This window comes from Zingiber officinale, chromosome 6B (genome assembly GCF_018446385.1).
Source record: "Zingiber officinale cultivar Zhangliang chromosome 6B, Zo_v1.1, whole genome shotgun sequence".
NCBI lineage: Eukaryota > Viridiplantae > Streptophyta > Magnoliopsida > Zingiberales > Zingiberaceae > Zingiber > Zingiber officinale.
In genome coordinates, this window is record NC_055996.1 from 119,839,587 (window position 1) to 119,865,554 (window position 25,968).

At 39.2% G+C, this 25,968-nt stretch overlaps 1 protein-coding gene across 4 annotated transcripts in view; it reads right to left on the bottom strand.

The window, feature by feature from the left end:
* LOC121989276 (beta-glucosidase 24-like) overlaps positions 1 to 25,968 on the bottom strand; it is a 56,047-nt gene that overhangs the window by 16,048 nt on the left and 14,031 nt on the right. For all 4 annotated transcript variants that reach the window (XM_042543210.1, XM_042543209.1, XM_042543208.1 and 1 more), the window contains exon 6: positions 169 to 256. In XM_042543210.1, the coding sequence (XP_042399144.1) occupies positions 169 to 256 (88 nt within the window). The remainder of the gene's footprint in view (positions 1 to 168; positions 257 to 25,968) is intronic.

Sequence of the window (25,968 nt, forward strand, 5' to 3'; positions counted from 1 at the left end):
TTCGCAAACATTTATTAAAATCTTAAAACTGAGCCATTTGTTTCATCAGGAGATACACATAAATCTTTGAGACCATTACTCAAAATTGACAAAAAAAAAAAAATCAAAGATACAGCAAGATTGACTAAAATTGTATTTTCGAAGTTAGTCTATATAAAAGAAACTGACACAATATGGGAACTCAGGAAACCTCCATATTGATCTTCCAAAAATTGGGGAGAGTCCCAGTGGAATAATGTCACAAAGGGCTTCAACCCTGCACAATTAACACAGATATAGCTGAGATGATAATAGAGAGAAAAATTACATTCTTAATGAACCATTGAATTCAAGGTGTGGCATTTATTTATCCCTGGTGATTATCCATTCTATTTTTAATTTTAATGTTGTCAAACCCATTGGAGGTTTATGTAGAGCATGTAAACCAGAACGGATCATCAATTTTAAAATCTCACAAATTACAGCCATTGAAAAATGCCCAAATAATGTCTTTTCCCTTTTTATGGATCAAAATATTCTCCATTGCCAATCAAATTATTTATCAAATTACACTTCATATCAAGCTCCACTTTTAAGTCATATAACTTATTTCACAAATATTCTGGTATTATTCTATATATTAAGGGCCGTTCTTTATCAGTAAACTATAATAACTGTGATTTTTTTTATTGCCAAATTGGATGAGGCAAGAGGAAAATCTCTACGGAAAATTTTATTAAGGCTCAGCTTCCTCCATAGGGTTCCTCTTTCTAAATGGTTTGACAAGCTATTTATTGAAACAAGTTAATAGATTAAAATAATTTAATTTTCTTTTAAAGAAACAAACAAATACCTATTCCATTAATGGTTATATGTTTTAAAAATATAAGGAAAAATACGTTATTACACGCATCAATTTATTTGTAATACCTATTCCATTTAGTTATATTGAAATTACAACACTACTAAGAGAGATACATCATATGAAAGCCTCTTAAAGATCTAGTGTTTTTTTTAGTTTACACCAAGTATAAATGTTATCTTCCAAGATCTAGTGTATGATATAATGATACATGTGATACTAATTTTAAATCAATTTGATTTTCTATAATGTCACAATTCAATTATAATGTCTCAGTTTGATTTTAGTTAGTGTAACTCAATTGTGGTAAATGTCATGATTTAGTTGATGGTCATAATTTGGTTGATGATGTGGAAATTTGTTGCTAGGTGAGATCATAGTTTGTAGAATCGCGATCCTACGCAGGATCGATTTAGGATCAGGATCGGATCGATCAGGATCGGATCGTAGAATCGTACGATCCTACCAAAAACCCTTAAAATTTTATCATACATGATTAATAATTAGAAAAAATATCTAAAAAACTCATTTACATATAAATAAATAACTAATTTTTTATATATATGCAATTATTTACACTCAACATATCAAATTACATTACTACATGTACAAATTTAAATTAACTTGTAATTCAACTATCATTCTCGCATAGTAATAATATTTATATTTTCATATCATAAAATGAAAGAATATAAAATATCTATTAACACAATAATAATAACACACACAATGTCAAAAATATTTCCTTGATTTATAAGATAATTCAATTTAAATGTCAACAAAGCATCTAACGTATATAACATAAGCTATTGAATCCTTTGATTCAAATATGAATGCCGGAAATAATCTTCTAAAGACTGGTTGATGCCACACAATACTAGACAATAGGCATCCAAAAACTTATTATTTTGAGAAAAATAAATGATAGAATATTATTGATAAAAAACTAACACAAAAATAATTAAACATATATTTAAATAATTTAAAACTCTAATAAGATGATAAAAAGATAATAGTTAAGGATAAATTTTGAAATTTATTAAAGATCTCTGAACGAGCTTTAATTTGATATATTATAGGCCTCGTGGTTCAATCCGAGCCAAAAGTTATGACCTCTCAAAGCTTCTACTATTCTGCTCTGATTCTGCTCCGATCCTGCTCCGATTCTACCGATTCTGCTCCGATCCTACCGATCCTGCTGCGATCCTACTGCAAAAACGATTCTGCACGATCCTGGATCGATTTTGGGTTTCCGGATCGTAGGATCGTACGATCCTACGATCCGGATTGCGATTTTGCAAACTATGGGTGAGATGCTAAGGTTGAGGTGATGACTATGTTAGTGTCAACACTGAGACCTAATCATGAGTTGATTAACTTAGGACATAATGTATCATATTTATAATATGCAATGTTTTGTTTGCTATTTACTTTATGTTTGTGCTAGCTGAGTAAATATAATGCCCTAGAATAATATATTCTAGTTTACAACATATCAATTAATTGAATTGTGTGATATATATATATATATATATATAGGTCAATCGATGACTTATTCTCATAAGTCATGAAGTCATGAATATGAGATACAAGTTAACACAGATATATATTAAAGAATCTATACTGAATTGACTTGCCATGAGAAGTTTCATGGATTGTTATATAAGTATCATAATATTCTCATAATGACTATTAGTATAAATAATCTTTAGATCTGAAGTCATTACGGTTTCCTACTTAAGGAGTTATGTACTTTGGCATCGACAAACGTCACTTGTAATAAGGTGTACTATAAAGTTGTTCACTAGGTATGCAATGAGCTATGCAGAGGGATGTAAGTGATGTAGATGAGATTTGTTCCTTCCATATAATAGAAGAGATATCTATAGGCCCCTTGATTGAGTAAGACTACTGAAATGTATGACCATGCTCAAATAAGTCAATATGAGATATTAAACTTATTTGTTTAAATGAGTCTACTTAGAGATCAAAAAACACATAAATTAATGAGAGAATGACATTATCTATGCCTTATGAATCAATCTAGATATCAAGAACAAAAGGAATGAATTTTATAAGATCATGGTCATAGATAGGTTAGTTCGGATCTTGACATTCTCCTTACTTGGGTAGCAATGATGCATTACTAGATGTCACTCATTGTTGATTTAGAGATTGATTTATTTTATGATTTCAAACCTTAAGCTTATTGGATTAATAAATTAATCTAATTGAGTTTTGGACTTGTTGGATTAATTGGTTAATCCATTTAAGCCCAACCCAACAAGAAAGCCCACTACAAGAAAACCTAATGGTTAGGTTTTCTTTTTTACATCGCTAACAAGACTCTCCAACTTCTGGAGAAGGTAAAGGGTTTAAAACTCTCCAACTTTTGGAGAAGATAAAGAGTTTAAGACTCTTCAACTTCATGAGAAGGTGAAAAAACTTTAAGACTCTTTAACTCCATGAGAAGGTTATAAGACTTTAAGACTCTGTAATTCTATGAGAAGGTGAAAAAGACTTTAAGACTTTTTTACTCCATGAGAAGGTGAAAGGGCATTAGCTTATTTAACTTCATGAGAAGGAAAAAGTTTAAGCTTGGTTGAGAATAAGAGGGCCCTTTTCTCCTTTTTCGAGTGAAAGGGTGTGTGATTCACACTTTCTAACTTGTTGACAAGAGAGTTTACGAGAGTCTCCAAATTCTGAGTTCATGAGATGAACGAAGAATGTGCTCGTGTGGATATTGTAGAGGCGCGAACATTCTGATCACGCTGAGATTGCTCGAACTAGAAATCTTCTAAGGGTTGTTCATGCTATTGGTGATCTTGTGGTTGGCTAAAAGGGGGGTTGAATAACTTGGACACCCCCAAGTCGATTACTTTTCTACAAGGTTAGTGCGCAAGCGGAAATACAAACTAAACCAATAAAAGCAATAAGTAAAGAACATAAAACCGCTAACACGTTCGATGCAACATGGTTCAGAGATTATTTGCTCCTACTCCACTGCTTGTCCTTGAGGTGGACGATCCTTTAATCCTTTGGTGGATTAGTCCCCGACAATCTCCCGCTAGAGCTTTCTCCTTATCGGTGGAGCAAACCTCTCACAAGGGACTCTTTTTCTTTACAAGATTGAGAATAAGAATTGGAAGAAGAGTGTTAGGCTTTGGAAGCTTGAAGGCCAAGGCTAGGAGTGTATCAACAAGATCAGTAACCTCGTTCAATGCCCCAAGTTTCCAATATATAGAGAGGAAAGAGTTGATCACTAAACAACTCATTCCCTGCATAATAGTCGACTGGTGTAACCGTTGGACACAACCAACGACTACTTAGCAGAATCAGGGTTTCTGCCAACGGTCGCCAATGGTTGCTTACCAGTCAATTGATGAAAGTACTAGTGTAAAATACCGAAAATAGGCGAATATTAATAAGGGAATTTTCCGGGATTTTTGGAAATTTTTCGGAAATTTTTCGGAGCTCGTACGGACGAGTTAACGGGGATAAAAACGGGGCCCGGGAAAGCCTGTTTAGGCGATCCGTTTAAGCGAGGAAATGTTTATATTTACATTTCCTTTTCTTTTAATTCTTTTTATTTTTTTTATTTTATTTATTTCCTCATCTCGCCGAACCCGAGCCATCCCCGCATTTCTTCCCTTTTCTCCCCGACGCCGCCGCACCTTCTCTGAGCCCTAACTGCCGGAGCACCAACCGCCTCTCCCACTCGTGCATAAGCCCGGACCAAGGGAGAAGCCGACGCCTTCTTCTCTTTGTGTTTCTTCTCTCTGTGCTTGTGCCCGTACGACACCGCCGATTCCTTGTTGCTGCCTTCTCTGGACCGAAGCAGCGCCGGCCATCGCCGGCCATCTTGTGCCCTAGTGTCGATCTCCTGCAGTGCTCTCCTTTCCTCTGCCCTCGTCACCTTCTTACCACCGAGATCCCTGAATCACCGCCGAGCCCTAGTTTTCGAGCCGCACATCGCCATCTCAACCCTAGTTCTCCAGCCGACTCCTCTGTGTGCTGTTCACCATCACTGTTTCCTCCTCTGTGCCAGTCACTAAGTGCCGACGTCTCTTCCCCTCACTGTCGCCGGCCATCAGGTACAGTCGAGCCTTAGTTGGTTTTGGAGGTAAGTTGTGAGGTGTGGAATTTGGGTTATGGCTTGATCTGTGTTAATGATCTCAGTTCTTGGCCTTGCTTGGACCAGTCGGTGGATTTCTTCTCTCTGTGTTGCTGCTGTGCCCTAATTCATCCACTGCCGGTGCCCCTCTCTGTTAGGACCGAAAAGTAGCTAGAGGGGGGGGGGTGAATAGCTTCGCGTGTGCTCGTCGTGCTTCGTTGCTTGTTTCTTCAAAGATATGGCAGCGGAAAATACACAAACAATCACACAACGCTAACACGGTTGGTTTACTTGGTATCCACCTCACAAGAGGTGACTAATCCAAGGATCCACACCAACACACACACCCTCCACTAATAAAACTCTCCTTTATGGTAACTACCAAGGGCGGAGAAGCCCTACAAGACTCAACACAAGAAGAGAGGGAAAGGATACAAGAAATACAAGCTTACAAGCTTACAATGAGTATAAACCCTAACCCTAGCTTCTCTTCTTGACTTTGATCCGCCTCTTGACTTGGAGAACTTCCAAGATCCTTCAAGAATTGGCGATCTGAGCTTTGTGAGTGCTGTGGAGGAGCTGGCGAGAGATCTGGAGTGAATCAGTGAAGAGATATAGAAGGAATCGTGCGCCTGCGGCCTTTATCGACGCCAACGGTCGGATCTCGATCGATTCGAATGTTCCCAATCTATCGGGGAGGCTTTGGATCGATCCAGAGCGCCTCTGTGCTCTGGAAAAATGCCTGGATCGATCCACGGATCGATCCAGCGCTTATCGCGTGAAGCAGCAGCGTCCCAATCGATTCACTGATCGATTGGGACATCTGGATCGATCCACTGATCGATCCAGAGGCTTTCTGTTCGCTGGGAAAGGCCTGGATCGATCCACTGATCGATCCAGTACTTGGTTTTTGCCCAAAACCAAGTCCCAAGCCTCTCAAATCAACAACAGGTCAACCTTGACCTGTTGGTACATCATGCCTAGCATCTGGTCACTCCTTTGACCTGCTAGGACTTCCCACCAAGTGTCTGGTTAATCCCTTTGACCCACTTGGACTTTTCTATTCATTCCAAGTATCTGGTCACTCCCTTGACCTACTTGGACTTCCACCAGATGTCTGGTCAATCCCTTTGACCTACTTCCTCGTGCCAAGTATCCAGTCAATCCTTTGACCTACTTGGACTTCCCAACACCAGATGTCTGATCATCCTTGATCCATCTGGATTTTCCCTTGCCTGGCTTCACTCACCAAGACTTTCACCTAGCTTCACTCACTAGGGCTTTCACCTGGCTTCACTCACCAGGACTTTCACCTAGCTTCACTCACTAGGACTTTCCTTCTGCCTGGCTTCACTTACCAGGACTTCCATTCTACCTAACATCCCAGTTAGGACTTCCCAGTCAAGTATCCGGTCAACCTTGACCTACTTGACTCTTCCTCAATCAATTTCTTATTGTCAAACATCTAAACTCAAACCAAGACTCAGCTTGGTCAACCAGGTCAACCTCGACCTGAGGGATGTTGCACCAACAATCTCCCCCTTTTTGATGTTTGACAATACCACAATAACACTTACAATACCACATGTAAGTTAGGCTAATCCTATAGCCTCAATCTTCATATAGCCTCAATCTTCATATAGCCTCAATCTTCATGCCACTAGGTAATGAACACATAAATTAAGCTCTTCATTCTCTCCCTAAGAGGACACACTCCCTCTAGGTAATGAAAGCCTAACTTACACCCAATCACAGGTCCTTTCATTCTCCCCCTATTGGCACACATCAACCCATCTTTGGGCACACATCAACCCATGCCCCAATTTTGGGTACACATCAACAAATCCATTTGTTGACGATTCTCCCCCTGAAGAGTTGCTCAACGTTGTTCACAACATCGCTCGTTGTGATCAACACGATAATGAAGGTCTCATCCCCTTCATTTATCCTTAACTTCTCCCTCAATGTAGACAAATACCCAACCTTGAGCATTTTCTAATTACTTGAGTTCCCACTTGAAATAATGAGGATATCCACTCCCCATTCCAAGTTCAAAAGCTCATACATGAGCATTTTCTTTAAAGAAGGTTAACCACCTTCCAAGGTTCATGAAAAATAAATTTTTCATGTCTTTAAAGAGTTCCTCCCCCTAAAGACATGGTGGTAACTTTTGTCATTGCACCAACAATGACTTGGAATCCCTAAACCTTTAGGAAACCCAAATTTAGAAGTTTTGAGGTTCAAATACTCAAAATTTGAAACAAACCTCAACCTAAACTTCAATGAAGCCTTCCTTAACCAATCCATCCTTGTTTTCACATGAAAACACCCTTTGTATGTATACAAATGTATTTTAGGGGTTTGGAATGGTTACCTAGACTCAAAGAGGTTCAAAGATGCTGAAATCAGGCCTTCCCAGCCAAAATCAGCAACTTGGATCGATTGGAGTTGGGTTCCAATCGATTGAACCTTTCTGAATCGATCCACTGATCGATTCAGACTACCTGGATCGATCGGCTGATCGATCCAGCGAGCTTCTGCTCGCGGGAGACTTGCCTTCTGAATCGATCCACGGATCGATTCAGGCACTCCAATCGATCCATGGATCGATCGAAGCTCCGATAGTTGTTGAAATTCCATTTCAGTCAACTTCAGAAACCCCTAGAAAATTCTACAAAAATCCAAAAATCATAAAATTTCGTGTAGACATTATTTAGGGCATACTTAATCATGGAAAAATAATTTTCTATGAAAATACATCATATTTTCAAAGATTGACACAAGCTTGAAAACTTACTAAAACTTTAGCGTTTTCTTCAAGTTTGTGTCTAACTATTCAATGGTGATTACTATCAAAAGATAGCCTTCACCATGGTTTTCCAAAAGCATTTTAAAAACATTTTCAAAACCAATATCCCATCATGTTCCTTGGGCATAATGCACATGACTTGTACATTAGCTTTCCCAATGATGGGAAAACACATAACTATGTGTTTTGATGAACCTAAAAACTCAAAAGAATGCACTAAATCAACATCTTGAGCTTTGTTCATCAACCTAACATCTCACTTGTATCTAATGTGCACTAAAGCACATACAAGTCACCTTATAGTCTTTGTGAGATGTAGATTTTGGTTTTGCCCTAATCTAGGGATCATGCATATCTATCTGGGCATTTTAAAGATATTAGACATCCACCTAGGATGTCACTTGTTAATAAGTGTTGTTAAATGCCATTTGTCCTTAATTACAAGGAATTAAACTAATGCATGATAATGTTATGGCATACATCAAAATAAAATAACTTTCAAAAGAAAGATTCCTATAACTACATGATGTATGAATGTCATGACATGATATTTTTTTTTTTTTGGATTTTTCATAATAAAACATGAATGCAAAAATAGACATGATGTCATGGCATATGATGGGCAAACAATCATGGCAAGATTTAGCATAAATAAAATATACCTAGATTAACTATCTAAGTATCCTTAAAATCTTAGCTAAACTCACAACTTAAACCTAGATTGCCCTAAAGTGCTTCAAGAAAATGCCAAAGCCTAAATTGACATTTCTAATTCCCTTGATTAATGTATGCCAATTGAAACTAAGCATATCCTCAAATGTTGGCATATTTCATTTTTCCACAAGAGTAGCACCTTTAAATTAAGGCCCGGATCGCCTTAAATTTCCTAAGAACATACCAAAATCCCAACTTGGTAGTTCTTATGAATTTCCCAATATGTGCCATTTAAGATTAAAATCAATTCTTCCACCATTAGGCACATTTTACTCTTTCAAGGAGTAAATAATAATTCCATTTCATTTTCAAAGGTTAACAAAACCTTGAAAATATTCCTTGAGTGTCAATTTCCTCAAAGTTGGGTTAACTACCCTTCTAATCGGAGTTGACACTCTCTAACTCATTTATGGGGTAGAGAAAATGCTCCTAGGAACCCAACACCTATTGGTGCTCCTCGGATGCTCTAGGTACTCACTAGGGATAACTTCCCTAGATACCTTCTTAGTGACCTTGTTGGGCTTCTTAGAAGTCTTGGTCACATTTTCTAGGTCAACTCTAGGGATAGCCTCCCTTGTGACTTTGTTAGTGACTTTCTTAGACTTCTTAGAAGTCTTTGTCACTTTGGTTGCAAAGATACTTCTAGGGATATCTTCCCTTGTATCTTTGACTTGACCTCTAGACTTAGGGTTTGTTCCATAGCTATATGGAATCCTATGATAACTAGGCACAACCTTTTTAGCTTTGGGTTTGTATCCCAAACCTCTATGGCCATTGGATGACTTTTGTACCCCTAAACCTAGGTTATGCTCTTTTTGCCCTTTTAGGGTATTTTCCATCCTTTTTAGAGTCTTTTCCATTTTATCAAGTCTTGATCTCAAGACTTGATTTTCTATCATTAAATCCTTAGGTTTTGGTCCATGAGCATTTTTGTTCTTGGGCATGTATCTATTTTCCTTAGTGTTCCCGCCCAAGTGTCTATCTACCTTCCTAACCTTAGGTTGGGTAGTTTTGGCATGTAGGGCCACATGCTTTTCCTTAAAGCCCTCATGCTTTCTATTCTTATGGTAAATTGCATTAAAATGATAAAAATTAGAACTATCATGCTTTTTACCATAATGTAAAGGGGTAGACTCAATAAATGTTACATTCTTCTTTACCTTGGAGGCTCCCCCTTGACTAATGCCTCCTTGAGCCTTGACCATCTTCTTCCCCTTGGGGCATTGACTTCGGTAATGCCCCTTTTGATTGCAAGAGAAGCATATAATATGCTCCTTGCTTTTCTTTGTGTTGGGGATGATCTCCTTGGGCTTCACCTTGCCCTTTTGTGTCACTTGGCCCTTCTTCTTGGCCAATTTAGGGCACTTGCTCTTGTAGTGCCCATGTTCCCTACACTCAAAGCATATAATATGATTTTTATTATTAATTGAAATATTTATACCTTTGCTTGTAGGGGTGGCATCTTTTCCTTTGGATCCGGAGGTAGAAGCTTCCTCTTGATCGGACCTTGATTCTCCTCCATTTGATTTTTCTTGACTTGTGGAGGTAGAATCTTCTTCCTCCTCTTCGTCTCTTGACCCGGATGTAGAAGCTTCTCCTTCTTCTTGATCCGGCGTCACCAAGGATTGCTCCCCCTCAATCCTAGAAGTGGAGGCTTCATCATCTTGAATATGAAACAAGGAGTATGCTCCCTCCTTGTTCCCTTCGTTGCATTCCCTTGAGGATGAAGCTTCTTGGATTTCCTCTTCTTCGGAGGTTGAGCATTTCTCAACCTCGGAGTCCTCCTCTTGGTCTTGCTCCAAAGAGTCACCCTCTCTGGATACTTCTTGCTCTTGTACAGTGGAGGGGATTTCTTCATGAAGCTTGGCCAATTTGCTCCATAATTCCTTTGCATCTTCAAATTCTCTAATTTTGCAAAGGATGGTGCTTGGCAATAAATTGACCAAAAGCTTGGTCACTTTGTCATTTGCCTTGCACCTTTGAATTTGCTCCGAGCTCCATTTGCTTTTCTTGAGAAGCTTGCCCTTGGAGTTTGTTGGAGCTTCAAATCCTTCCATTAGAGCAAACCATTGCTCTATCTCCATCATAAGAAAGTTTTCGATTCTTGATTTCCAAGAATCGAAGCTCGTGGAAGTGTACGGTGGAGCCACCCTTGTGTCAAATCCAAGTCCATCTTGGAATTGCATCTTGAAGTTGAGCTTCTTGAAATCTTTGACTTTTGATGAATTTGCTTCAACTTCTTCACCCTCTAGCTTTTCTTGTTATGCTTGACCCTTCCGGCGATGATTCCGGTGAAGAGCGGCCTCGCTCTGATACCACTTGTTAGGACCGAAAAGTAGCTAGAGGGGGGGTTAATAGCTTCGCGTGTGCTCGTCGTGCTTCGTTGCTTGTTTCTTCAAAGATATGGCAGCGGAAAATACACAAACAATCACACAACGCTAACACGGTTGGTTTACTTGGTATCCACCTCACAAGAGGTGACTAATCCAAGGATCCACACCAACACACACACCCTCCACTAATAAAACTCTCCTTTATGGTAACTACCAAGGGCGGAGAAGCCCTACAAGACTCAACACAAGAAGAGAGGGAAAGGATACAAGAAATACAAGCTTACAAGCTTACAATGAGTATAAACCCTAACCCTAGCTTCTCTTCTTGGCTTTGATCCGCCTTTTGACTTGGAGAACTTCCAAGATCCTTCAAGAACTGGCGATCTGAGCTTTGTGAGTGTTGTGGAGGAGCTGGCGAGAGATCTGGAGTGAATCGGTGAAGAGATACCGAAGGAATCGTGCGCCTGCGGCCTTTATCGACGCCAACGGTCGGATCCCGATCGATTCGAATGTTCCCAATCGATCGGGGAGGCTTTGGATCGATCCACGGATCGATCCAGAGCGCCTCTGTGCTCTGGAAAAATGCCTGGATCGATCCACGGATCGATCCAGCGCTTATCGCGTGAAGCAGCAGCGTCCCAATCGATTCACTGATCGATTGGGACATCTGGATCGATCCAGAGGCTTTCTGTTCGCTGGGAAAGGCCTGGATCGATCCACTGATCGATCTAGCTCCTGGATCGATCCACTGATCGATCCAGTACTTGGTTTTTGCCCAAAACCAAGTCTCAAGCCTCTCAAACCAACAACAGGTCAACCTTGACCTGTTGGTACATCATGTTGGTGCGGGAAGCATCCGACGATCGAACCTAAGTTTTGATAATGGCAAAGGATTCAAAGTTAAGGTGCTTTGTTATCTGACAGCTTTTGCTGAGTGTTTCAGGAAAGTCCTAACTGCGGTTAGGCAAGGTAAAACCCTAGGGGGTGGTAACCCTAGGTCATAGGGGGTGGTAACCCTATGCGGAAAGTCTTGGCAGGTCGATGGCTTCAGGCAAAAGTCCTAGGGGGTGGTAACCCTAGGTGGAAAGTCCTGGTGTCGCGAACCAGGTGAAAGTCTGAACTGGCCGGTGAAGCGGATGTTCAGCAGAAAGTCCGGAAGCATCGAGTGCCGAGCAAAAGTCCAGTCGATCTGGAGGATCATACTGGCAACAGGTAAATCTCCTGAGTGGAGTAGGTGAGGACGCGTTCCCCGTAGAGGGAACAGTAGGCGTCGGGTCGACCTAGGGTTTCCGGTTGGAAACCCGAAGTCAGACCCGGACAGTCCGGAGACTGTCATAATCTCATATTCATACTATTATGTTGTATTAACTTTGTGTTGCAGGTATCTTTGGATTAACATACTTGCAGGTACCAAAAACACAAAGAAGGACTCGGATGAATAGGTCCGAGGCGCCCATGGAGCTTGAGGCGCCTAAGTAGCCAGAAAAGGCCAGAAGAGACTGGAGGCGCCTTGAATGGAGATCAAGGCGCCTTGAACTGGAGGTTGAAGGCGCCTTGGATAGGCTGAAGGCGCCTTAAACCAGATAGAGTTCGACCAGGTCCGTGCTGATCCACGCGGGTGACTCGGCTCGTTCAAGGCGCCTTGGTGAACAGTGTAAGGCGCCTTGAACCCCCTTTATAAGGGGTCTCGACCAGCAGCTTCAGGACATAACTTCCAAGCAATCCTTGTGCTGCGTGCTGCTCATTCAACGACCCTGAAGTGCTGTTACAAGTCCACGACGACCAGGAGCTTCGAGATTACGATTCTGTCGTCGGTAAACTTGTTTTTAATTACTGTACTGATTGTAAATCTTGTACTCTTTTTCGTACTTATAAGTGTTGCCCACCGAAAGCGATCAAGGATCGTGGGCCTTCGAGTAGGAGTCGACCTAGGCTCCGAACGAAGTAAAACTATCTGTGTCCTTCTGTGATTGCATTCGTTACTTCCGCTGCGTATATTTACTTTGGTAGTTTTACGTTTCCGATACGATAAAAATAGCCGCGAGCGCTATTCACCCCCCCTCTAGCGCGTCTCGATCCAACAATTGGTATCAGAGCGGGGCCATTTTGAATTGGTGCAACCACCTTTCAAAACAAATTTTTCGCAGTTTTTTTTCGTTTTCGGAGTCGAATTAGAATTTAGCCTTATAGCTATATTCTAATTTTTGTTTCCCTCGAATCGACTTTTGCTCGAAGTAGGTGCAACACCACTCGAGTTCGTTTTTATTATTCTTTATTCCAGCACTACTAATCCAAGACTTAGTCTTGGAACATACTCTGTTGTTTTTTTTGTTACATATTATAAATGGCCCAACAAGAAGGATATAGCACCGTTCGTCCCCCACTATTTTCCGGAGAAGACTTCGGGTATTGGAAGGGGCGAATGGAGATATATCTGAAGATCCAGTTCGATACCTGGATGATCATCAAAACAGGACTGGAACTGCCAACTGGTACCGACGGTAAGCCTACACCCTGTGAAAATTGGGAGCCAGCATTTATCAAAAAGGTGGAAGCTGACGCAAAAGCCACCTGCACCATCCAATGTGGTCTTACCAAAGAAGAGCTCAACAGAGTCGGTCCATTCTCCTCCGCAAAAGAACTCTGGGAAAAGCTCATCGAACTCCACGAAGGCACTGACGACGACGAGCTCGAACAAACGAGTCTACTCGCATTAATGGCCCGGGACCAAGTCGTCGAATCCGGATGCGAGAGCGAGTCTGAGGCAGAGTCCGAGCAAAGCCACGGATCCGTATCCGTTTCCGAAGGACCAGACCCCGCTGTAAGTATCTCCCGGTTGAACAGTTTAGTTAGCTATTTATTGCGCAAATTAGCTAAGTCAAACCTGAAAGTTAAGTCACTCCTAAAGGAAGTAAGTGTCCTTAAAGAAGTGGCTAACACCAAACCCTTACCTGACCAGAGTCAGACTGAATTTCCAACTCAAGTTCAAAAACTTGAGGAAGAAAATTCAAGTCTAACAAATCGGGTTAAAGATTTAGAAAATACCTTAGAACGGTTTACTTTGGGCTCCAAGAATTTGGACTTGATTCTTGGGACACAAAGAGCCGTCTACAACAGAACTGGGATACAAAAGTAAATATAGATCTTATTTATCATTAATAAACAAACAAAGTGTTAAATCAGTCCAAGCATGGGTCTCCAAGTCTAACTTGGTCAATCAAGTTAGACCTGACCAATACTGGGTTCCAAAGGATCAAATATACTACCTCGATAGACCATATCGAGGCCATGATCCAGGGGGAGCAAAACGAAAAACAATCCTAAAAATTTAAAATTCAAAATTCAAAATTAAAAATTAAATTCAAAATTCGAAATTTAAAATTAAAAATTAAATTCAAAATTCGAAATTTAAAATTAAAAATTAAATTCAAAATTCGAAATTTAAAACTAAAATTAAATTTAAAATTCAAAATTCAAAATTAAAAATTAAATTCAAAATTCGAAATTTAAAACTAAAATTAAATTTAAAATTCAAAATTCAAAATTAAAAATTAAATTCAAAATTCGAAATTTAAAATTAAAAATTAAATTCAAAATTCGAAATTTAAAACTAAAATTAAACTCAAAATTCGAAATTTAAAATTAAAATTAAATTCAAAATTTAAAATTAAATTATCAATTCAAAACTCAAAATTAAAATCAAGTTAAGATATTCAAGAGTCGAAATTAAGTTAACACTGAAAATAAAAATGGAGGATCCAGACTCGCTGGCACCCCCAACCAAACTACCCGGCAGGGTAACTAAACCTAATCTACCCGAAATGGGTAAAACAAGAGTAGACTACCCGGCAGGGTAATTAAGGTTAGATTAAAATGGACTAAGGTTAACTTGAACCACAGTACTGGTGAAGTTTTTGGATGATAGTACGTTAGGGAAACTTGGGCATCGCATGTCTAGGAAGATATGACTTCGACCTGGTGCAAGTGGAACTGACCGAAGCTACCCTTAAATGAATCCTGACTAGTTAGACCAAGGATTGGTATTAAGTTCAATGGGTAGGACTATTTGGAAAACCTCGAAGGCATGGTTACTTTAATGAGCTCCTTGTGACTCACCATAGCCCAGAAGTTTATCCAAAGAATGCTTACTTGTTGAACCCAAAGCCAAATCTGAATCTAACACAAAGTTAAACCAAACTCCTGAATTCAACAATAAATCATCTCACATCAATCATAGGATTCCCTGATTGAAAATTTAGATCGGGTGAGATGACTAAGTAATAAAATTCATTTGAAAATTATTTTAAAAAATAAAAGAAAAAAAAATCCTTTCAAAACTCAATTTCAAAATTATTTTAAAACTCAACTTCAAAATTATTTTAAAACTTAAATTTCAAAATTATTTTTAAACTTAAATTTCAAAATTATTTTAAATTCAATTTCAAAACTCCTTCAAAATTTATCTCTAACAAGTTTACTTCAATTTAACTATCGTGAAATCCATTAAAACGATTCAACCACTTCCTATGTAGGAATTGGATCAATGGATGTTGGATAGTGGCTGCTCCAGACACATGACTGGAGATAAATTGAAGTTTACTAAACTCACATACAAAAACTTAGGATCAGTTGCATTCGGTAACGAAGGTCAACTTAAGGTAATCGGAAGAGGTAATATCGAACTCAACTCCGATTTTATTATTCGAAAAGTCCTTTTAGTTGAAAATTTCAAGTTTAATTTACTAAGTATAAGTCAATTGTGTGATAGCGGATACTTAGTAACTTTTGACAAAACCAGGTGTTTAGTTAAAAACATTGAAAATCCTGAAATCTTACTTAAGGGACTTAGGATAAATAATATGTATTCAATTAATCTACCGACATCCTCAACAAAGTGTTTTCTAACACAAGAAGAGGAAACTGCTTTGTGGCACAGAAGATTGTGTCACACTCACACTAGACTCATTTCAAAAATGAGTCATAATGGTCTAGTTAAAGGTTTACCAAACCTAAAATTCATTGAAAATTCTATCTGTAATGCTTGTCAACAAGGAAAACAAACTAAGTCAACACACAAATCAACAAATCTTGAAAGAACCAGCTCCTTACTTGAGCTCCTTCACCTTGACTTATTTGATTCACATGGAGCTAAGTCACTAAGCAAGAACCAGTATTGCTTAGTAATAATTGATGACTACTCTAGATTTTCATGGGTAAAATTCCTAAAAACTAAAGATGAAACCTATGAAATATTTAGTAACTTTTGTAAATTAATAGAAAATGAAAAAGATACTAAAATTAAAAGAATAAGAAGTGATCACGGAGGGGAATTTGAAAATCATAAATTTACCCAATTTTGTAAAATAAATGGATATCAACATGAATTTTCATGTCCTAGAACCCCCCAACAAAATGGTCTGGTGGAACGTAAAAATAGAACTCTACAAGAAGTCGCTAGAACCATGTTAAATGAATATAATTTAAATCACCAATTCTGGGCAGAAGCAATAAATACTGCAAATCATATTCAAAACCGAATTTTGATCAACAAATTTCACAAGAAAACCCCTTATGAACTATATTATGATAAAATTCCTAACTTAAATTATTTAAAAGTATTTGGATGTAAAGTTCACATTTTAAACACTAAAGATTATTTAAGAAAATTCACACCCAAATCTAACAAAGGAATATTTTTAGGATACTCCTCAAACAGTCGAGCCTATAGAGTCTACAATCAAAACACCCTAAAAGTTGAAGAAATAACTAATATAATATTTGATGAAGAAAATAATCTACCAAATATAAATGAGAATGTTGATATTGATCCAGGAAATATAGAAGATGATGAAATTCAACCAAATCTTAATAAACCAGAGGAACCAGCCCCTGACCCACTTATCGGACCAACTAGGGCCAGTACCTCTCATCTGATCAAATTTTGGGTGATCCAAATCTAGGGTAAGAACTAGATCCTCCTACAGAATTCATCAGATTGCCCTAATTTCTAAAATCGAACCAAAAACAATAGAAGAAGCACTACCGACCCGGACTGGATCATAGCTATGCAGAAGAGTTAGCCCAATTTGAGAGAAATCAAGTCTGGGAACTTGTATCTAAACCCTCAAATAAATCAATAATCGATACAAAATGGGTATTTAGAAACAAGCTAGATGATCAAGGCGAAATAATTAGAAATAAGGCTAGGCTTGTAGCTAAAGGATTCAGCCAAGTTGAAGGTTTGGACTATGATGAAACCTATGCCCCAGTAGCTAGACTAGAATCCATTAGAATGTTGTTAGCCTATGCAGCAAACAAAGGATTTAAACTATACCAAATGGATGTCAAGTCAGCATTCTTAAATGGATTTATTAAGGAGGAAGTATATGTAAGCCAACCCCCAGGATTTGAGGACTTAGGATATCCTAATCATGTATTTAGGTTAAAAAAGGCCTTGTACGGACTTAAACAAGCCCCTAGGGCATGGTATGAACGATTGTCAAATCACTTAATATCCAAAGGTTTCAACCAAGGTCAAATAGATCCAACTCTATTTGTAAAAACTGTAGACAAAGACATCTTCATAGCTCAAATCTATGTTGATGATATAATTTTTGGATCAAATAACTCTAAATTTTTAAAAGAATTCACTAAATTAATGGAAAATGAATTCGAAATGAGCATGGTTGGTGAACTTAATTTTTTCTTAGGCTTACAAATAAAACAAACTAAAGATGGAATATATATTTATCAAACTAAATATGCAAAGGAATTAATTAAAAAATTCTGCATGGAAAATTCAAAAATAATAAATACACCCATGGCAACCAACATTAACATAGACTCTGACCCTGAAGGCAAACCAGTAGACCCAAAGTACTATAGGAGTGCCATAGGAAGCCTGCTTTACCTAACTGCAAGCCGACCCGACATATTATTTGCAGTTGGTATGTGCGCAAGATACCAGTCTTGTGCAAAAGAGTCACATTTAACCTATGTTAAAAGAATACTTAGGTACATTAAAGGTACTCTAAATATAGGACTCTGGTACCCTAGAACTTGCACCTTTGACCTTCTTGGCTATTCTGACTCGGATTACGCCGGATGCAAGTTAGATAGAAAAAGCACAAGTGGTAGTTGTCAATTTCTAGGACAATGCCTAGTAAGTTGGTCAAGTAGAAAGCAACATTGTGTGGCTTTGTCTACCACTGAAGCTGAATATATAGCCTTAGGTGAATGCACATCTCAATTGCTTTGGATGATGCACACTCTTAAAGACTATCAACTGAACTATCATAACACAAAAATCTCAATTGATAATATAAGTTCCATAAATTTAACAAAAAACCCAATTCATCACTCAAGGACTAAACATATAGAAGTGAAGCACCATTTTGTAAGGGATCATGTAGCTAAGGGTGATATTATACTCAACTATGTTGAGTCAAAATCAAATCTAGCTGACATCTTCACAAAACCCTTACCTGAACTTGAGTTCAGCTCACTTAGAAGACAAATAGGAATGTGTTGGGTAGAATAGACAATGTTTGGTTATCATTTGCTTTTAAATTTCTAGGAAAATACTTATTTCAAAATTCCAATTTCTTAGAATTTTCAACATTTGGAACTAGCCTAAGTTTTCCCCTAGAAATCATGTTCCCCTAGGTTAAAGCCAGAGCATCTCACAAACACCTAGGTCTACCTTGCTTGTGTTTGAAAAACTTAGAAAGGCGTGAGATGCATAGGGTACAGCCTGGACTCAGGAATGCTTATATTTGTGCATCAATATGAGTCTGGGCGTTAAACACATCATAAATAATAATCAAGTCAAGTCTTCCAGCTCTAGCCAACTCTAACTGGACCAAATGGACTTAATTTGACTAACCATGTGAAAGCTACTGCCCTCTAGGCAATCAGCAAGTAGCTAAAGGTTAGACAATTGGGAAAAGTGTGTTTCAATTTGTTGTTTAAGCATGATTGTACTTTAAGATTCTAATCAAATTACTTTACCTGATATTTTAAAGGCTCTGATACTTAATCAAATTAAACTCAATAATTTAATTTGACTCATGCTTGGACTAGAAAACAAACTACTGCTACTCCCTCTGTCCTAAAACTAAATATTTTTTAATATCAAAGGTTCTTCAAAATGAGTATTCAAAACTTAATTATAGTTTTTTCAAAAAACTTGTCCATGTAATTGAGTATTCAAATAGTTTCAAATCTAGTAAACTTTTTATAACGTGTTAAAGTTATTTTTTTTCAAGTGCCCTCATATTTTCATTCAATTGACCTCATATTTTATAACTTCTAAACAAATCCTTTTATTGAAAATTCAAATGCTCATATTTTCAAACTTAATTAATTTTAAGACTATTTGAACTAGACTTAGTTAGATTGTACTCTAAACTTAGCTATTTGGCAAAATATTTTCTCAATACAAATCATTTTGAAGCTGAATATATAGCTAAGTATTTTCAAATTTAGAAAATTCCAAAACTCAAAAAGCTAAGTCGTTTTTGCTAAGAAGAAAATTGTTCTTTTTCCCTCTTTTGAAAATTTTCCTTCAGAAAATACAAATCTACTCTCAAACTGGTTTATTTTTTGATATATGGCAAAGGGGGAGAGTAGGTAAATTAAAGTTAAAGGAAAATTCAAAGCAGAGAGTAGGTAAAGTAAAGTTAAATTCAAGTATTTTATAAAAGGAGGGCTTTTATTAAGGGGGAGTCTTATATTACAAAGTTAAAAGTTTCCAGCTTAACTGTTATTGCGTTTGAAGTTTATTTACTTAAGCTTGGTTAACTTTATGCAGTTATTACATATGTTGTTTTTCTTAACTTTGAATTCGTGTTGCCATAATCAAAAGGGGAGATTGTTGGTGCGGGAAGCATCCGACGATCGAACCTAAGTTTTGATAATGGCAAAGGATTCAAAGTTAAGGTGCTTTTTATCTGACAGCTTTTGTCTTAGGAAAAGTCCTAACTGAGGTTAGGCAGGTAAAACCCTAGGGGTGGTAACCCTAGGTCATAGGGGTGGTAACCCTATGCGGAAAGTCTTGGTGTCGATGGCTTCAGCAAAAGTCCTAGGGGTGGTAACCCTAGGTAGAAAGTCCCGTGTCGCGAACTGTGAAAGTCCGAATCGCCGGTGAAGCGGATGTTCAGCAGAAGTCCGGAGCATCGAGTGCCGAGCAAAGTCCAATGATCCGGAGGATCGATCGGCACAGTAAAATCTCCGAGAGGAGTAGAGGACGCTGCCCCTGTAGAGGAACAAGAGGCTTGTCGACCTAGGTTTCCCTGAAAACCCGTCGATCCTGACATCCCGAGACCGCCATAATCTCATATTCATACTATTATGTTGTGTTAACTTTGTGTTGCAGGTATCTTTGGATTAACATACTTGCAGGTACCAAAACACAAAGAAGGACTCGGATGAACATGTCCGAGGCGCCTCCATGGAGCTTGAGGCGCCTCGGGTGCAAAGAGGCCGCAGCAGACTGGAGGCGCCTTGAATGGAGATCAAGGCGCCTTGAACCGGAGGTAATATAGGTCAAGGCGCCTTAAACCAGATAGAGTTCGACCAGGTCCGTGCTGATCCACGGCTGATTCCAGGCGCCTTGGTGAACAGTGTAAGGCGCCTTGAACCCCTTTATAAGGGGTCTCGACCAGCTTCAGGACATAACTTCCAAGCAATCCTTGTGCTGCGTGCTGCTCAAATACGACGACCAGGAGCTTCGAGATTACGATTCTGTCGTCGGTAAACTTGTTTTTAATTACTGTACTGATTGTAAATCTTGTACTCTTTTTCGTACTTATAAGTGTTGCCCACCGAAAGCGATCAAGGATCGCGGGCCTTCGAGTAGGAGTCGACCTAGGCTCCGAACGAAGTAAAACTATCTGTGTCCTTCTGTGATTGCATTCGTTACTTCCGCTGCGTATATTTACTTTGGTAGTTTTACGTTTCCGATACGAGAAAAATAGCCGCGAGCGCTATTCACCCCCCCTCTAGCGCGATCTCGATCCAACACATCATGCCTAGCATCTGGTCACTCCTTTGACCTGCTAGGACTTCCCACCAAGTGTCTGGTTAATCCCTTTGACCCACTTGGACTTTTCTATTCATTCCAAGTATCTGGTCACTCCCTTGACCTACTTGGACTTCCACCAGATGTCTGGTCAATCCCTTTGACCTATCTGTATTTCCTCGTGCCAAGTATCCAGTCAATCCTTTGACCTACTTGGACTTCCCAACACCAGATGTCTGATCATCCTTGATCCATCTGGATTTTCCCTTGCCTGGCTTCACTCACCAGGACTTTCACCTAGCTTCACTCACTAGGGCTTTCACCTGGCTTCACTCACCAGGACTTAGTCCTAGCTTCACTCACTAGGACTTTCCTTCTGCCTGGCTTCACTTACCAGGACTTCCATTCTACCTAACATCCCAGTTAGGACTTCCCAGTCAAGTATCCGGTCAACCTTGACCTACTTGACTCTTCCTCAATCAATTTCTTATTGTCAAACATCTAAACTCAAACCAAGACTCAGCTTGGTCAACCAGGTCAACCTCGACCTGAGGGATGTTGCACCAACACTCTCTTCTTTACAGCAGAGTGGTGATCTTAGAGGTAAGGGAGTTGCCCTAATTAGTGAATTGGGTACTTGATTCTTGTGTGGTGACTGCTTGATCCTTTTTGTTGCTTTGAGCAGTGAAGTGTCCGAATTGTGTAGTGTGCTGTGGTTTGTTCTAGATTTCCAGCAGCAACCCCATCAAGTAGTCCTTGTTTCAGCAGCAACAGCAACGGTGGTTGAGGTATTGTGGAGAAATTTGATCTTCGTTGTAGATGATTGTTAGTTGGGTTAGCAATAATTGTTAACCTAGTTTGGGAATTTATTTAATTGTGTAATTAGGGTTAATGAAGTTAACCCTAAATGGTCTATGGTTTAGGACTTAGTTTAGTTAATGATGCATGATAGAGTTAGCTAAACTAAGTATTGTGACGCAGGATTTTGACGCGAGACGAGTATCTCGAAGTTGGCTTTAGACCGGATACGATCCTTTCTTATTGGAGGCGGGTACTTTGACTTATGTCTTTTGATATGCATGATAAAGTGTCTAACATATAGCAAGAATTGTGTTTCCATTTGATTCGGTTGGTCACTACATGATCTGTTACATGTTGTTTGTTTATTTATTATGCACTGCATGTTATTATTTATCTGACCATACATGCTTTCGGTAGTGACCCAACCATGTGATACATCATGTTCAGGACCTAGGGTTTATATGATACCCTATCTGTTTGTGTACCTTCCATCCGATACATTGACTTGTGGTACACCTTTTATTTATGTATGGATCTTGTTATGCTATTCATGAGATTGCCATGCTTAGTATTATGCATCATGTTTGCATGTCAGGCGATTATCGGCCCACTATGGTTGAGCCCATCGCCGCTATATGTATCGCACACACCACCACCACCCATGGATTAGTGGTATATCAGTGTGTGGCGGTTCTGCTTGCTCCGCTGGTCGTGTGACTCTGGTAGCCAGCCGGCCCGCCTGCTTGGCCTGCTGGCATTTAGTGTAGCAGTGGTAGCCGGCAGATGGTGGACTCTGCTTGGCTCCGTTGGTCGGACTCAGCTGGTAGCCGGCAGAGATTTTTCCTCCCCATCTGTGTCACGGAGATGAGAGCATTGAGCTCCCCATTTATGATTTGGGCTAGGAGGATAGGTATTCCGACCCACTCAATCACTGTCAGGAGAAGTGATGTCCGAGTGCACGGTCACCATATGCATTTATTGCATTTTATTGTTGTGATTGCTGCACTTATGCATTTGTATGGATGCATTTGATTGACATGCATACAGATTATGATTTTTTTGTCTGACGACCTGCTACCTTTGTACCTTGATTCGGTTAGTACGGTTATCTCCGATTTCGTTTCATTGCATTTATTCCTTCTCGTATTCGGGAGACTGTACGATTAGTGTTGTCCGTTATTTGTTTTATTATGCATATCGGTTGCACCCTGAGTGTTGGACTCACCCGTCTCCATTGTTGATATTTTCAGGTTGAGGCTGTCCGGAGCAGTTCCAATCGCTGGCCCCCCCCCGTAGAGCCAGTTCTCTACTAGTTCGTTATTTGTTTTTATTTGGCCTTTTTCTATATCAGACTTTGTTTTAGTATTGTCTTTGGATTTTTCCTATGGATATTGTATGGAGTGATACCTTTTTGATGGATTTTTGATATGATATTGGATTTCATTCTACTACGTGCCTGCCTGGACGGCAGAAGAGGTGAGTTCGTTGGATTTGAGCTTTACGAGTATAGTGGAGTAGGGTGGATTTCGAGTCAGAATCCTATTGTTATTGAATATCTTTATAAACTGCGTGGTGTTTGTTTTAATTTGTGTTATTATTCCAGCCGCATGTGGCTGAGGTGTATAGTGCTTGTAGAAAAGTTTCAGATTGTCCGCCGTACATGGGAGATGCTGCCGAAATTTCTTCGGACAGAGACTCCTCCGGGGCGTGACAACCAGTCGACTGGTCATTGCTGGCTAAGCGAACAGAATGCTTCTGTTCTCTCCCAATAGACTGCATAATAGACTGGACCAGTCGACTGCAACTTCCGTCAGTTGACTGGTCCTGGTTACACACTCACACTCATCCTTTTCAGAGTCGCCCTTGAAGCCCTCTTCCTTGGCCTTCGTCCCTCAGATGCACCCGAGCTCGCGGCTCCTCTCCATGTCATCCTTCACATTGCCTTGAAGTCCGCTTCCTTTGGCTTCACTCCGTTGCTCCTCGTCCGATGGTCCCTCGGATGCCTTCCTCATCATCATTCACCGTCTCAAGGACCCGAGCCCTAGGATGAGCTTCCCAAGCTGTCGCACCAAGCTTCTCATGTGTGTTTCACCAAGTCCTGTATAACTCAAACACACATATCAAACCAATATAAAAGCCTAATTTAAACTTTTTGGCACACACAGATCAAAATCATGATCGTACTGATCAAACCTAGGTCGATTGCACCAACACATGCATCAAAGGTAATAATCATATTCACTAGAATACTTACAAGAGTAGTTTTGCATTCATATAGATATATGGAGGAATCAATTTCTACTACATTTTTAATTTGTTTTTCACTATAAATCCCAACAGACTAAGTCTACCCTATATAGTCTATCCTGTGCACAAGGGGGCAAATGCTAGAGGGGCATCGGAGTGGTCCGACAAAGGTCCTTTGATGCTCAAGCCAATAACATGTATTGATTGATAAAAGAAATGAAAAGGAGAAAAAGGAGAGCCCCTTGGCAAAAATCCAACATAAATCCCTTATGGTATTTATAGTTGTAGATTAAAAAAAACTTGTAGAAACCATAGCCATAATCTCCTAGAAACAACCCAAATATCTCATCCATTAATCTCGTTATCATAATTGTCTCCATAAATACCACCATTAGGCCATTAGTGGCCATTGTATCCATAGATGGTGAATACAGATCATATTTGCTAGTGATTAATAATTGCTCATATTAGAGAGCTTGGACTAAAGAGCTCAGACTAGATATCTCTGGCAAAATAGCTTGGATTAGAGAACTCAAACGGGATGGTTTAAATTAGAGATCTCAAACTTAAGAGTTCATGATAGAGATCTCAAATTGAAAAGCTCAAACTTGAGAATGGGGCTCAGAAGGAGGAGATCGGGAAGATCAGACTAGGAGCCTAGACTAGAGAGCTCTAAGCTTAGGCTAAAGAGCTCAAATTAGAGAGTTTGGACTGGAAAGCTCGAGCTAGAGGACTCGACTAGAGATCTCATAATGACTTGACTCAAAAGTTCAGTCTCTTGATGTTGACATGGAATAAGACAATGTAAGCATGGTACCTAGGTGAGGTGACTACCAAGGGTATCACTGGTCCCTCCATTTAAGTCGAGTCAAGGAGACAAGGTGTAAGAGACCCGACCAAGATATATAAGTTTGTAGGGTGCTAAAGTGGTCCTTTAAGCAATAGGGCCAAGTTGTTGGAGTAATGATGAGGCTTTGATGAGTCTCCCTCTAAAAACTTTATGCTCAAATAGATTTTGTAATGTATAATATGTGAACTTTGAATAAGGAAATTGTTGGGATGAAGAAAAATGATTGTATTAAATTAATGGAACCTGGTGTGGAGAAGTAGACCCTAGAACCACAAGGGCAAATGAGAAAAGCTTGATCCCAAGATGAGGTTGAGGAGAGAAACATTCGAAGGTTGAACCCCAAAATCATAGGGCAAAGCAAGAAATTAAAGCTTAATCCCAAGATGAGGTTAGGGAGAGACATCGGAACGTTAACCCTAGATTCATAGGGAATGAAACGGAGAAAAAGGAGAGCCCTTGGCAGAAGTCCAACATCAATCCCCTTTGGTATTTATAGTTGTAGACTTGTAGATTAAAAGAAACTTATAGAAACCATGACGACAATCTTCTAGAAATGATCCAACTATCTCATCCATTAATCTCGTTTCATAATTGTCTCCATAAATGCCACTATTAGGCCCTAAGTGGCCATTGTATCCATAGATATTGGAAGTGGATCATATTTTCTAGTGATTAATAATTTCTCATATTAGAGAGCTTGGACTAAAGAGCTCGGACCGGAGATCTTGGGCAAAATAGCTCGGATTAGATAACTTGGATTTGATAACTCAAACTGGATGGTTTGAATTAGAGACATGGATTAGAGATTTCAAACTTAAGATTTCATGATAGAGATCTCAAATTGGAAATATCAAACTCAAGAATGGAGCTCAGAAGGAGGAGATCAGAAAGCTCATACTACTTGGACTGGAAAGCTCAAGCTAGAGGACTCGACTTGAGAGCTCATAATGACTTGAATCGAAAGTTTAGTCTCTTGATGTAGACATGGAAGAAGACAATGTAAGCATGGTACCTAGGTGAGGTAACTACCAAGGGTATCACTAGTCCCCCCATTTAAGTCGAGTCAAGGAGACAAGGTTTATGAGACCCAATCAAGATATATAAGTTTGTAGGGTGCTAAAGTGGTCCTTAGAGCAATAGGAACAAGTTGTTGGTGTAACGAAGAGGCTTTGATGAGTCTCCCTTCTAAAATCTTTATGCTCAAATAGATTTTGTAATGTATAATATGTGAACTTTGA